At 36.9% G+C, this 15,560-nt stretch overlaps 1 protein-coding gene across 3 annotated transcripts in view; it reads left to right on the forward strand.

Moving 5' to 3' along the window:
• Nucleotides 1-15,560, forward strand: part of PEX7 (peroxisomal biogenesis factor 7) — a 128,849-nt gene that overhangs the window by 61,474 nt on the left and 51,815 nt on the right. For 2 of the 3 annotated variants that reach the window (XM_064291268.1, XM_003403995.4), the window contains exons 6-8: nt 6,349-6,455; nt 8,509-8,622; nt 10,058-10,113. In XM_064291268.1, coding sequence (XP_064147338.1) covers nt 6,349-6,455; nt 8,509-8,622; nt 10,058-10,113 — 277 coding nt within the window. Of the gene's footprint in view, nt 1-6,348; nt 6,456-8,508; nt 8,623-10,057; nt 10,114-14,370; nt 14,562-15,560 lie in introns of all 3 variants that reach the window. The other variant, XR_010322980.1, reaches the window with a different exon arrangement.

Here is a 15,560-nt window from a genome sequence, read left to right on the forward strand (position 1 = left end):
CACTCGCTAAATCCAGAGACAAAGAATCCTGACAGCAGCTTGAGAAAAATGAAAAGTCATACAGAGGGGAAACAGTAAGACTAAACTCTGATTACTTGGCAGAAACCATGCAGGCAGGAAGGTAATGGAATGACATATTTAAAACCTTGGAAGAAAAAAATTGCCAACCAAGAATAATATATCCTGCAAAACTCTCGTGCAAATATGATGGAGAAATTAGAACATTTCCATATAAACAGAAATTAAGAGAATATGTAAAAACTAAATCAAATTAAAAAAATTATTAAAGGCAGTCCGTCAGTTTAAGAACAAACAACATCAAATGACAGCCTGAATCTAGGGCTCAAGATTGCATCAGCCAGATACTAACCTAGGAAATGAACTCTCAAGGATTACTCAGAACTGAGAGATTTTCAACAGGGAACAAGAGAAGTTAATCTGTAAATGACAGCAACGTCAGAACAATAAGAGAGGGAATAAATGGTGTAGGTATAGAACTTTCTAATGGAGAAGAAGGTAAGTCAATACCAAGTAATAAAAGACTGGTTCAAACCTAGGAAGTTAAGGGTAAATTTCAAGGTAACCACAAAGAAAGTTAACAAACCTACTCATCAAAATAAAGAATAAAAATGTAAAGTCTCAGTAAAAACAAAGTCTGCAAAAACAAAAGAAAAAAAAAATCCACAAACAAAAAGAATTCAGCACAAGAGTAAGAGGAACAAAGAAGACATTAGCACCACCATAAAAAAAAGCATTCCAAAATGACATCAATAAGCCCACATTTATCAATGATTACACTGAACATAAAGGGCCTAAATGCACCCATAAAGAGACAGAAAGTAACAGAGTGGATTAAAAACAAACAAACAAACAAAACAGTATCCATCAATATGCTGTTCACAAGAGACATACCTTAGAAACAAAGACGGAAATTTATTAAAAATCAAAGGTTGGAAAAAAATATATCAAGCAAACAGCTACCAAAAAGAGCAGAGGTGACTATAATAATCTCAGATAAAATTAGACTTTAAAACAAAATCCACCATAAAAGACAAAGAAGGGCATTATATAATGATTAAAGGGATGCTCCATTATAAAGATATAACCGTAATAAATATCTGTGCACCCAATGACAGGGCTCCAAAATACATAAACTCTTAACAGTACTGAAAAGAGATATTGACACTTCCACAATAATAGTAGGAGACTTCAACAGACTTCAACACACCACTCTTGGTAAAGGACAGAACATCTAGAAAGAAACTCAACAAAGATACAGAAGATCTAAAGGCCACAATCAGCCAACTTGAACTCATAGACGTATGCAGAACACTCTACCCAGCAGCTGCAAAGTACACATTCTTTTCTAACGTACATGGAACATTCTCCAGAATAGACCACATTTTAGGCCACAAAGCAACTCTCAGCAAAATCCAAAACGTTGAGATAATGCAAAGTATCTTCTCTGTTCACAATACCATCAAAGTAGAAATTAACAACAGGAAGAGCAAGGAAAAAAATCAATTACATGGAAACCTGAATAACACCCTGCTTAAAAACTACTGGGTAATAGAAGAAATCAAACATGTAATCAAAAAATTCCTAGAATCAAATGAGAATGAAAATACATCATATCAAAACCTTTGGGACACAGCAAAGGCAATGCTTAGAGGTCAATTTATAGCAATGGATGCACACATCAAAAAAAAAAAAACAGGCAAAATCAAAACATTAGCTACACACTCAAACAAATAGAAGGAGAACAACAAAAGAAGCCCACACCACCAGAAGAAAGGAAATAATAAAGGTCAGAGTGAAATAAATGAAATAGAGAATAGAAAAACAATGTAAAGAATCAAGAAAACCAAAAGTTGGTTCCTTGAAAGGATCAAACCACTGCCAAATTGACAAAAGCATAACAGCAGAGGATGCAGATAACCCAAATAAGAATTGAAAAGGGGGACATTATAACAGACCCAACTGAAAAAAAAAAAAATCATAACAGCGTATTATGAAAAACTATACTCCGACAAATTTTAAAACCCAGAGGAAATGGACAAATTTCTAGAAACACAGTACCTGCTGAAACTAACAGGAAACAATGCTGACAGTCTGAATAGACCCATAACAAGAGAAGAGATTGAAAAGGTAATTTTAAAAAAAGAACAAAAACTTCAGAACCTACAGACTGGGAAAAAATCTGTGGCTGTGAGAAATGCGACAAAAGTCTAATCTGTAAAATCTAGAGGAAAATCCAACACCTCTACAGCAAAAACACAAATATTCCAATTAAATGGGCAAAGGAAATGAACAGACACTTCACCCAAGAAGACAGATATTCAGGCGGCTTACAGACATATGAAGAAGTGCTCGCCATCACTAGCTATTAGAGAAATTCTAATCAAAACCACAGTGAGATACCATCTTACCCCAGCATTTCTGGCACAAATTAAAAAAACCAGAAAATAAATGTTAGAGAGGCTGTGGGGAGATTGGAACTCGTATGCCTTGCTGGTGGGAATTCGAAATGGTACAACCATTTTGGAAAACAATATGGCGCTTCCTTAGAAAGCTAGAGATAGAAATAACATATGATCCAGGAACCCCACTCCCGGGAATATATTGTAGAGAAATAAGAGCTGTCACAAAAATAGACATACGCACCCTCATGTTCGTTGCAGCATTGTTCACAATGGCAAAAAAGATGGAAACAACCTAGGTGCCCATCAACAGATGAATGGATAAACAAACTATGGTTCATACACACAGTGGAGTACTATGCAACAATAAAGAACAGTGATGAATCTGCAAAGCATCGCACAACATGGATGAATCTGGAGGGCATTATGCTGATTGAAATAAGTCAATCACAAAAGGACAAATATTGTATGAGACCACTACTATAAAAACCCATGAAAAGGTTTATCCACAAAAAGAAACAATCTTTGATGGTTATGAGGGAGGGGAGGGTGAAGATGGAAAAACACTAAATAATAGGTAAGTGGTAGCTTTGTTGAAGGGTAATACAGCATAAAATACTGGAGAAGCCAGCATAGCTTGTACAAGCAGGGTCACAGAAGTGCCATACCTGTTGCTGTCCAGTCAATTTCAACTCATAGCTACCCTATAGGACAGAGTATAATTGGCCCAAAGGGTTTCCAAGGAGCACCTGGTAGATTTGAACTGCCGACCTTTTGGTTAGCAACTGTAACTCCATAGACTGATCTGAACTCTCTGAGGGACCAAATTACTGGGCTGAGGGCTGTGGGGACAATGGTCTTGGGGGAACATCTAGCTCAACTGGCATAACATAGTTTATAAAGAAAATGTTCTACATTCTACTGTGGTGAGTAGCATCTGGGATCTTAAAAGCCTATGCACAGCTGGCTATCTAAGATACTCTACTGGTCTCACCCCTTCGGGAGCAAAGGAGAATGAAGGAAACTAAAGACACAAGGGAAAGATTAGTCCAAAGGACTAAGGGACCACAACTACCACGGCCTCCATTAGACTGAGTCCAGAACAATGAGATGGTGCCCAGCTACCACCACTGACTGCTCTGACAGGGATCACAATAGAGGGTTCCAGACAGAGCTGGAGAAAAATGTAGAACAAAGTTCTAACTCACAAAAAAAGACCAGACTTAAACAGTAGAAATACTGACAGAGACTAGAGGAACCCTGAGAGTATGGCCCCTGGATACCCTTTTAGTTCAATAATGGCGTCACTCAGGAGGTTTACCCTTCAGCCAGAGATTAGACAGGCCCATAAAACAAAATGAGACCAATGGGGCACAACAGCACTGGGACACGGATTAGAAGGCAGGAGGGGACAGGAGAGCTGGCAATAGGGAACCCAAGGGCGAGAAGGAGAGTGTTGACATGTCGTGGGGTTGTTAACTGATGTCATAAAACAATATGCATACTAACTGTTTAATGAGAAACTGGTTCTGTAAACATTCATCTAAAGTACAATTTAAAAAAAGGTGGAATAAAAGGATACATACCAAATTCATGATAGCGATGGCCTCTGAGCAGGGAAGATGGGGAATGGTGTTGAAAATACAATGGGATTATAGTTCAACTTCATCTGTAGTGTTTTAATTTTTTCATTTCTAAAAAAAAAAAAAACTCTAGGGCAGATAGGACAAAATGCTATCTGTGTATGTGATTAAATGGTTTTCCCCTAATTTAAAGAAAAAGGTGACATAGAAATTAAAAGAATAATTTCTCAAGTACCAGCCAACATTGATTACATGGTACATGTCCTCTACCAAATTAGGAGGCAGCAGAGCGTGGTTGGAAAGTTCACGAGCTTGGAAGCCTGACCACGTGGGTTCCAGTCCTGGTTCCATCACTTACTGTCTTGAGCAAGCTATTTCATCTTCATATGCCTCAGTTTCCTCACTTGTAAAATACAACAAAAATTACTTTTTATATTATAAAAATCCTTACTTCATACAGTTGTGATGTTTAAAAAAATTAAGCTCCTAGTATATATTAAAAATATATATATATTAGCTATTATTATTATTAATAGGGGCAGGAATGATTTTTAGTTTGGAGTATGTTTTCTCATTTTATTAAGTTTTTTTTTTTTTTACACATTTATTGAGGGCTTACTGTATACCAGGCACCATACTAAGCCCCATTACCTTATCTCATCTCGATCTTATGATGCAGGTTATTTTATCATAGGTAAGGAAAAGGAAACTGAGGATTAGAGAAGTTAATAAAATTGATCAAAGTTCAACAGCTACCAAATGATTGAGCTGGATTAACCAAGCTCTGAAACTCCAAAGTCCCTATTCTTAATCACTACATTTCATGACCTGCAACACATTTAATTTTTATCTTTTTTCAATTTTTTATCCAAAAAGCTAGAGAAGAAAAAAAAAGGTCTAAAATTGCTAGACTAAACTAATGTCGTAAGATTTAGAATTGGAAATACAGGAAAATATATAGTGGCACAGCGGTTAAGAGCTTGGTTGCTAACCAAAACGCATGCAGTTGAAATCTACCAGCTGCCCCTTGGAAATCCTATGGGGCAATTCTACTCCGTCCTATAGAGTCGCTATGAGTAGGAATCGACTCGATGGCAGTGGCAGTGGGGGTGTGGGTAATTAAAGGATAAATTAAAAATTTAGCATTTTTGGATACCACATATTAAACTGTCTACTATGTACCAGAGACCATGCTAAGTATCTTACTGAAACTTTATTACTTCTAATTCTTACACAGCCCTGCATGGTAGGCATTCACTTTCTTTTCTAGAAATAAAGAATCAGTCACAGAGGTAGTACTTGTACAAGGTCACACAAGAATGTGACTGCCATCAAGCTAGAGACATGTCCTTTCATCTAGCTGAACTAGCTTTCTTCCATGATCAGTTATTGTGAGTATTTTACTTTTGATGTAGAAGTATGTTTCCTGGTTTTTATTCATCCTGTTGTTTAGTTGTTTCCTCAAAGTTTAGAAAAAGGGAAGGTGAACAACATATAAAGCATTTAATGAGAGTGGCTTTGTGCAGCGAAGCAATGTAAGCCATTTTTGGATTAATGCAAATATAATCCTTAAATTTTTTTCAAGTTGTTTTTTCCACAGAGGAAAATATACCTCTGGCTAGCCTGTTAAAATGCAGCGTAAATAAAATCTTCTCCATTTTGACTTGGTAGAGTTTACCCATATTTCACAGGAAAATTGTTATCGTGTGTCTTGTGGAGTATGCTGATAGGAGGGCACTAACGTTATTTACTAGAGATGAGGATTTTCAGGGCCTTTTCGTGTGTTGAAAAATGCTACTGGGTGTGTGTTCAGTCACCATTGTGCTTGTCTCAGCATGACGTTCAAAATTTCTCACTTTGAGCTTCTTGGATCAGGTGGACACTTGAGACTATGTTGGCACTTCCTGCCTGGAGGGGAGATGAGAGGGTGGAGGGGGTTAGAAGCTGGTGAAAAGGACACGAAAAGAGAGAGTGGAGGGAGAGAGCAGGCTGTCTCATTAGGGGGAGAGTAATTGGGAGTGTGTAGAAAGGTGTATATGGGTTTTTGTGTGAGAGACTGACTTGATTTGTAAACTTTCACTTAAAGCACAATAAAAATTATTTTAAAAATATTCTCACTTTGAGTAGATGTAAGACATCACAGTGGATTCATTTTTGGAGTTCATCACTTTATTGGTAGTTTGTATACATTATTATAAATATAAATATATATAGCTGATGGTTCCCTCGCAGTGAAAGCAGTGTATATTTACTTGTTCTGTCGTTATGGGCACATTTATGTCACTGAACATACAGTTGATATGATGGAAAGTGATTGAGTCTTTCTTTCTTTTTTTTTTAACTAGGCGATCAGACACTGAGAATTTGGGATATGAAGACAACAGGAGTCAGAATCGTGATTCCAGCACATCAGGCAGAAATTTTGAGCTGTGACTGGTGTAAATACAATGAGGTATAATGTATGCTTTAACCTGGGCTGCTGAGTTCTCCTAAAATGAAAATGATTTAGATTTTATCTTTGTTTATGTGGACTCTGCTGGTGGTCATGGATGATTAAGTTATATTCAGTCCCTTTCACTTCTAATTGATGACTGTGAGTGACCTGCATTAGCATTAATTGGATTTAAGTGCACATAAAACAGGCAGAATGAGAAGCAGAAATTTTCAAAGTTCAACAGTGCAGGCTTACTTGTTTGTTTTGGGGACCTGCTTTACAATTTATGTAATTTTTTTTTTTTTTTTGCTCTTAACCCTGCCAATTTGTATCAGCTTTTGCTTTCATTTATTTTTTCCCTTTCCTAGTCAGGTTCCTGAATTATTTGTAACTTGATTTCTAATTTGACAGTTCACTAGTTTTTTTTTTTAATTTTCTGTGTCGTCTGTCCCTATTAAGTCTAACAAAGCTTCATGGTTCCGTAACATAGCAGTGTCCGTGTATAGTTTTTTTTACAAAGCTTCAGTTATCCATATAAGCAGATGAATTAGAAATAGAAATGGATTAAAAAGTGTTAATATACTATTTATGTACCTGAAGTGGTCTGTTGATTACGACAAAAAGGTAAAATGTATGCCTTGTTTTTTTCCTATTTTGAATTAATTAATGAAAGTTAAGAGAACATTGTATTGGCATAGTTCTTTAAATAAAAATAAATAGATGAAAAAAAGGTACATGTTCAACAATAATATTTGATCTAAATTAAAATGTCAGTGTTGATGAGTATAGTTCACATATCTCTCGTCATAAATGAGTTTTCTGTATAGAAGAATTAATTGTAGACTATATGTTATACTTTTGGAAATTCTAAAACATGCTGATATATATGCTTGAGAGTAGTTTAAAAAATTGCTTTTAATCATTGAAACTTTTTATATTAGCTTATATTTAAGCCCAACATATTCAGACAATGAATTGCTACTCTGGTTGACTTGGGGGGGCTGAGTGTGGACCAGCACTTGGCCCCATCAACCTGGAGCTCTGGGTACACCTAGGGCTCTAGATAACAGAATTGGTAAAACCTGACTAGATAGAACTCATCACTACATGCATAGATTCTCAGATATGATTAGATATTGTATTCAGTCTTGACCCATTAGGGTTAGGAACGATGATTGATTTTGATTTAAAAAAAATACACAAAAATTTAATTTATACTCTTTGCTCTTTCAAATATTCTTAATAGTCCTCTTTTAATGTCTGATAAAACCTCAGAGCATGTTGAAACTTTTTGAAAAGACAAGTGAGCTTGTCGTCGTTAGGTGCCGTAGAGCTTGTTCTTACTCATAGCAACCTTGTGTACAACAGAGTGAAAGGCTTCCTGGTCCTGCGCCATCCTCGTGATCCTAGCTGTGCTTGAGCCCATTGTTGCAGCACTGTGTCAATCAATCTCATTGAGGGTCTTCCTCTTTTTTGCCCACCCTCTACTTTACCAAGCATGACGTCCTTCTCCAGGGACTGATCCCTGCTGATAACATGTCCAAAGTACATGAGATGAAGTTTTGCCATCCTTGCTTCGAAGGAGCATTCTGGCTGTACTTCTTCCGAGACAGATTTGTTTGTTCTTCTGGTATATTCAATTTTTCACCAATACTATAGTTTAAACGCAGCAATTCTTCTTTGGTCTTGCTTATTCACATGCATGAGCTTATTTGTCAGATATAATTTTTAATGTCTTATGTACTTAAAGTACTAAAGGTGAGTTGGAAAATCCACTACACTATGGGGTTTTGGGTTATTTGGGACTACCACCTTTTTCTATTGTGTGGTAGTGTTCTGTCATATACATAAAGCATGTTGAGTTCTTTTTTCTCTCAAGCCGTATTAATTTTTGCTTTTTAAATATCTATTTTTGATTCCTTTGTGTTCTTGTCACACAGCTTCTCAAGAATAACTCCTGTGTTCATATTTAATAACTACTGGAGAAATAGATATTGTTTCTAACAGGAAAATATAGGTACTGCTTAGTTTCAGAGATGCCACAGTTTACATTTCTCTGAATTGTTTTCAGAATTTGCTGGTGACAGGAGCAGTTGACTGTAGTTTGAGAGGCTGGGACTTGAGAAATGTGCGACAACCAGTGTTTGAACTTCTTGGTCACACCTATGCTATTAAGAGAGTGAAAGTAAGTGTTTATCTTTGTCTTTTTATACATAGAATACAATTTTAAATATAGAGATATTCAATGAAACATATATAAAAGATAGTTTTAGTGTTTAAAGGTTGGGGACTGATGATGCTCTTTTACATGTGTTTGCTACCCAATTAATGATAATAAACATCGAAAGCTAAAATTAGGTAAAGTATTTGAGTAATTATTGACTGAGTAGGGACAGTGTAGACAGTCAGTGCTTAGGGCTAAATAAAAATGTTTCCCTGATTCTGTCATCCCTAGTCTACTCTTCTTTTTAATATTATTTTTTAACTTTAGTAATTTACTTTTAGTATTATTCAAAAAGTAAAACCATTGCCATTGATTTGATTCCAACTCAAAGCAACCCTATAGGACAAGTAGAACTGAGTAGTAAAGCTGTAATCCTTACGCAAGCAGACTGCCACGTCTTTCTTTCTTTCTTTGTATATAGTATTATACTTCGTAATTTTCCATCCTGAGGGCACGTCTCTTTACTTTGTTGAAACTGGCATAGAGACATGTTTCTTTTTTTTTTTCTCTTGACATGATTAACTTTTTTTGAGCTGCTCCCAAGAAATTTGCCTCGTTATAAGGTGACTTAAGTTAGTTTCTCAGGTTCTGTTTAGACAGATTCTGCTAAGTCACTGTGGAATACATCTTACTAAGTGACATCTCCCAGTTTCATTTTCTTTTCTTCTTATTAAGGGTAAAAGTAAGTTATTGTTCTTTTTAAAAAGACAGTTATATGTTATACCTATTTTTAAAATTATAAATTTCAATCAAATTAATATTTTAAATTTTACAGGCTATAACACAACGTATGAGACACAGTGCCCCATTTTGTTTTTGCTTTTGCTTTTAATGGTGGTCTTATGCGGACAGGTTCCAGTCATCAAAAACTATCTTCTGTGTATATTTCAGAGTGGTCCTGAAAATGGATAGGGTAATGTGGTGAAAGTACTTGACAAACTTTATAATGCCACACAAATCTAGCTATAATAATGTGTATAGCTTTTAAAGTGCTGATAAGAAAAACACTAAAGTATAATTGCAAAGAGCAGCCTATTAAAGTGTGTTTATTACTTATCTGAAAGACATTACTTGTCTTTAAATTTGCAGTTTTTATCCTTGATAGCATTTTTCATTTGCCCTGAAATACAAAGAACATAAACATTAAGTAAGATTTTGAGAATATTTATTGTAAAATAAGCTATAAAAAATTTAAAGAATGGCTTTCTTTGGAAAATCCCAAAATAAATCTTTTTCATATAGATGGATATTTAATAGGCCAGAATGATTTTTACCTCAAATTAAAGAATATGAGGTTCGGGAAAGCATAATTTATTATAATTTAGTAGGAGTGACCATATGAAGTGGCACGTTGTAATTACAACTAACCTCAAATAGTTTTTCTCCTTTTTTGTAGTTTTCACCATTTCATGCTTCTGTGCTGGCCTCTTGCTCCTATGACTTTACTGTGAGGTAAGTTTCATTGTGAAATACCAAGTAGCATTTTCATCTTTGCAACTTTTATGAAAGACAATATGCTTATCTTACTAATATAAAAATAATGTGAGTGGGGCATATTTAAATATTTGCCATTAGGATTAATGTTATATTTTTTTCTGTTTTCATGATCCAGTCACACGTATGAGTAAATTCTTTACTATTTAAATATTAGCCAGGCAGCTCTGTTTAAAAGCCTTTTTTCCTGGCTTTTTGAAAAAGCCAAGTTTGTTCCTATGGTAACATTTTCCCACTCTATAGATTGCATAGAGCAATATCTTTTAAGTTAATTTCTTTTTAATTTGGAAATTTTATTCCTTCAGGTATAATTATATGAATCTTAAGGCCAAGTTTGCTATCGATGAAAAGCAATGGGCATGAGTGTATGTATGTTCATATGTGTGTGTGTGTGTGTGTGTGTATCCATCCATACCTCCAGTCAACAAGGTTCATTCTGTTTCTCTCCCTTTACAAATTTATAACTTCTAGGTCCTATTATCCACTATATATTTATTTGCTGAGTCCAAATGTCAGTAGTTTCTACATATTGCATGTGATCAAAGAATGCTGTTTGTAGTCTTTCTGTTTTATAGAATTTATTGATATTTTGTGTGGGAGACCTAATAAATGATGAATTTTTGTGACTATGGCATGTGCAATTGAGAAGAAGGTCTGTTCTCTCTTAACAGGGTATGAAGGTCAGTGTATAACCATAAACCAAAACCAAACCAATTGCATTGCCACTGAGTCAATTCTGACTCATAGTGACCTTTTAGGACAGAGTAGAACTGCCACAGAGGGCTTTCAAGGGTGTAAATCTTGATGGAAACAGACTGCAACATCATTCTCCTTTGGTGTGGCTGATAGGGTTGGACCGCAGACATTTCGGTTAGCACCTGAGTACTTAATCACTGTTGCCACCAACGTTACTTCTATAACTATAAACTCGTAAAAAAAACCATTGCCATCGCGTCAATTCCGACTCATAGCAACCCTGTAGGACAGAGTAGAACTATTCCATAGAGTTTCCAAGGAGCGCCCAGTGGATTTGAACCGCCTACCTTTTAGTTAGCAGCCATAGCTCTTAACCACTATGCCACCAGAGTTTCCTATAAAATCTCCTAATTAATTAGGTTGTTTGGGTCATCTGTATCATTTTTTTATTTTTGGTTCGCTTAGTCTCTCTTTTACTGAGTGTCATGTCAAAATATCCTGTGTTAGTATGCTTCTATCTGTGTTTTCCTGCATCTCTTGTAGTTTTGGTTTTTTAAAGGTGGATGCTGTGTTATGTGGTACCTAGATATTTTAATATCCATATTGTGAATTGAGGCTTTTAGCAGTAAAGAGTTTCTTTCTTTGTCACAGTTAACACTTTTTGCTTTTAATCATGCTCTGTCTCGTATCAGTATCATTGCCCTGGCTTTCATATTGTTTCCATTTTCCAGGTACACGTTTTCATATACTTTTTTTTTATGCCTTTCAGTCATATTTAGTGATAAAATGCTAAGTTTGGTAGCAAGTCTGTCATATTATTTTATGTTATTTCTACTTTATAAGAACACGCAATGTGTAACATATAGCACATATGTAATTTATTTTGCTTCCACTCTTGATTCTACCTCAGTCTTACGTGTATAACTAAATATATTAAATGTTAATCATCAGCCTTTTCGCTGAAGTTTCTCTCCGGTTATCTCTTGGTTTGATGAATAGATTCCTCAGGAAGGGGTCTTGGGCACAGAATTCTACTGAGCTCTTGCATGTTTAAAACTATTTTTCTATAATATTGATATTTTGAATAGCTTAGCTGGGTATAAACTCCCTAGTTCACACTTTCTTAGGATTTTTTTAAAATGCTGCCTCATTTTGTCTTGCTTAGTATATTGTTTTTGAGAATTCTGATGCCTGTCCAATTCCCCTGTTTTTATAAGTTATTTGATCTTTTTTCGTGGGGACTCTGAGGATTTTCTCTGTAGATTTACTGTGGTATGTTTCAAGTTGATCATTGTAGGTCAGTTTTACCTGCTACCCAGTGGGCTTTTTAAATACGTAGGTTCAGGTATTATTTTTGTTATGAGTTGAGTTATGTCCCCCTAACCTCTTTAACCTCTGTGCCTGTGGTTATAATCCATTTGGGAATGGGTTGTCTTAGTTACGTTAATGAGGCAGAATTATTGTAGGGTGTATCTTGAGTCAAGTCAATCTCTTTTGAGACATGAAGTAATTAAACAAGCAAGTTAGCAAGCAGAGATGGGCGAAGACACATGCCAGGCCACATTAAGATTGCCCAGGAGCAGAATCTCAGAAGAGTTAAGTACCTTCCTCCATAGCCGACTGAGAAAGCCTTCCCCTAGAGCCAGCACTCTGAATTCAGACTTCTAGCCTCCTAAACTGTGAGAAAATTAATTTCAGTTTGTTAAAGCCACCCATTTGTGATATTTCTGTCATAGCAGCACTAGATACCTAAGAACTTGGTACTGGGAGTGGGGTGCTGCTCTAATAGACAACCTAAAATGTGGAAGCAGTTTTGGAAATGGGTAATGGATAGAGGCTGGAAGCGTTTTAAGATGCCTAATAGTAAAAGCAGCACTGGGTTTAATAGTAAGAGCCTAGATTGCTTTGAAGAGACTGGTGGTATAATTATGGATGCCAAAGGAAATTCTGGTAAGGGCTCAGAAGGAAGTAAGGAGAAAGTAAGGAGAGCTATAGAGAAATTTCTCTCACCTTAGAGAATACATATGGTGCCAGCATAGAATCTTACTAGAAATTTGAACATGAAATGTGCTTCTGGTGAGGCTTTAAAAGAAAATGATGAAAATATGATTGGACAATGGAGGAAGGGCAGTGCTTTTTATGCAGTGGCAAAGAACTTGTCTGAATTATGTTCACATGTTTGGTGGAAGGTAGAATTTGTAAGTGATGAACTTGGAATTCTGGTTGATGATATTTCTAAGCAAGATTTTAAAGGGGCTGTGTGGTTTCTCCTCGCTGCTTATAGTAAAATGTGAGAGGAAATAGATGAACTTAAAAATGAACTGTGCAAAATGAAAATAGTACTTAAAGATTCGGAAAATTCAGGTGTACAAACTAAGGACACGTGTCCTAGAATGTTCACCAAGTATATGGCTACGCAATCTTTTGTTAAAGAAGTTAAGCCTGTGACTGATGGATCTAACCAACTACCACAGCAGAAAATCCGTCAGCTTAGACTGAAGAGAACAGAGAAAGAACAAAAGGAAAGAATGCTGCCTTCCTCTTAGAACTCTGCAGGCAGGAAACAGGCCAAAGGAGTTATATATGTCGTCCTCCAGGAAAAGAAAAGGACCATCCCTGGAGTAATTCAGAGATCAGCAGAACTGTTAAAAGGAGCATAGGAAGCAGGGCCTTCTCCATTTCAAGGGGTGGGGCCACAGCCTCCTAGGTTTCAGAGTCAGATCTTCACCAACTCGGTTCCAGAGAGTGGGGCTGCCATTAAGGTATGCCAGGGGGATGAGGCCACTGCCCAAAGCTGAAGGGGTGGGGCTGCCATGACCAAGGGGCAGAAGAATGGGGCCTACTGGGACTGAGGTGTTGGCGTCACCACTCAGATGGACTAAGAGAATGGGGCCACCTAAAGCCGAGGGAGTGCAGTTATCATCCCAGAGGGCCTAGAAGGCAGAGCTGAAGCCAAAGGCCAAGAGACCTCAACCCAGAAACCAGAGGGCTTGGCCAACACCCAGAGTCTGGAGAGCAAGGCCATTGCCTAGATGGTCCTGGGAAAGAGAATTATTTCCAAGCCTTGAGGGCTAATGTAAATTGTTCTGCTGGGTTTTGGACTTGCTTGGTGCTTGTTATCCCTCCTTTCCCTCCAGTTTCTCCCATTTGTAATGAAATGTCTACCTTGTGCCTGTTCCACCACTGTACTTTGGAAAAAATAACTTGTAATCTAGATTTCAAAGGTTCACAGATGCAGAGGAATTTTGCCCCGGGATGGAATATGCCTAAATCTCACCCATATTTGCTTTAGGTGATTCAGAAGATGAGGTTTTTTGTTTTTTTTAAAATAATTTTTATTGCTTTGAGTGAAAGTTTACAAATCAAATCAGTCTGTCACATATAAGCTTATATACACCTTACTCCATACTCCCACTTACTCTCACCCTAATGAGTCAGCCCACTCCCTCCTTCCAGTCTCTCCTTTCGTGACGGTTTTGCCAGTTTCTAACCCTCTCTACCCTCCCATCTCCCCTCCAGACAGGAGATGCCAACACAGTCTCAAGCGTCCACCTGATACAAGTAGCTCACTCTTCATCAGCATCTCTCTCCAACCCATTGTCCAGTCCCTTCCATGTCTGATGAATTGTCTTCGGGAATGGTTCCTGTCCTGGGCCAACAGAAGGTTTGGGGACTGTGACCGCCGGGATTCTTCTAGTCTCAGTCAGACCGTTAAGTCTGGTCTTTTTATGAGAATTTGGGGTCTGCATCCCACTGATCTTCTGCTCCCTCAGGGGTTCTCTGTTGTGCTCCCTGTCAGGGCAGTCAAGAAGATGAGGTTTTGAACTTGGAGTGCATTTAAGACTTTTGAGACGATGTGGTGGGGTGGGTATAAATTTTGCTTGTAGCAAGGACATGAATTTTTGGACGCCAGAGGTAGAATGTTACGGATTGATTTGTGTTCCCCAAAAATATATGTTGTAAAACCTAACCTCTGTGCCTGTGGTTATAATCGAATTTGAGAATGGATTATTTTTGTTATGTTAATGAGGCGGGATTAGTGTAGGGTGTATTTTGAGTCAACCTCTTTTGAGATATAAAGAGATTAAACAAGCAAGCCAGTAGAGAAGGGGGAAGACAAATTCCAAGCTAGATGAAGATTGCTCAGGAGCAAAATCTCAGAAGAGAAAAGGACCTTCCTCCAGAACCAACAGAGAAACCCTTCCCCTGGAGCCAGCACCCTGAATTCAGACTTCTGGCCTCCTAAGCTGTGAGAAAACAAATTTCTGTTTGTTAAAGCCACTGTTTCTGTTATAGCAGCAGTAGATAACTGAGACACTTTCATCTCCAGAATTTTTTTTAATTTTAAATATTATTTCTGATTCATTGTTTTGTCTTCTGCAGAGACCCCAATTACATATGAATTGAATCTCCTTCACCTCTCATATTTCATATGCTTGCTCTCTGACATGTTTTCATTTATTTTCCTTCTCTTGGTTGCTGTCCTGCTGTCTTCAATTCTTTTATGTTTTCATGCAAATCTATTCTTATTTTGGCACCTTGTAATTTAGTCTCCATTTCTGATGTGATATTGCCTTTTTTCTTCTATTCTTCACCTTGGTTCAGTCAACTCTTATGTCACATCTTTGTGGTTTTTTCCACTTCTTTTCCTTGTTTTTGAATTATTTTCATATCCCTAAATGCTTGTTTGATGATATTTAATTTAGTGT

The sequence above is a fragment of the Loxodonta africana genome, chromosome 1 (assembly GCF_030014295.1).
Source record: "Loxodonta africana isolate mLoxAfr1 chromosome 1, mLoxAfr1.hap2, whole genome shotgun sequence".
Lineage (NCBI taxonomy): Eukaryota > Metazoa > Chordata > Mammalia > Proboscidea > Elephantidae > Loxodonta > Loxodonta africana.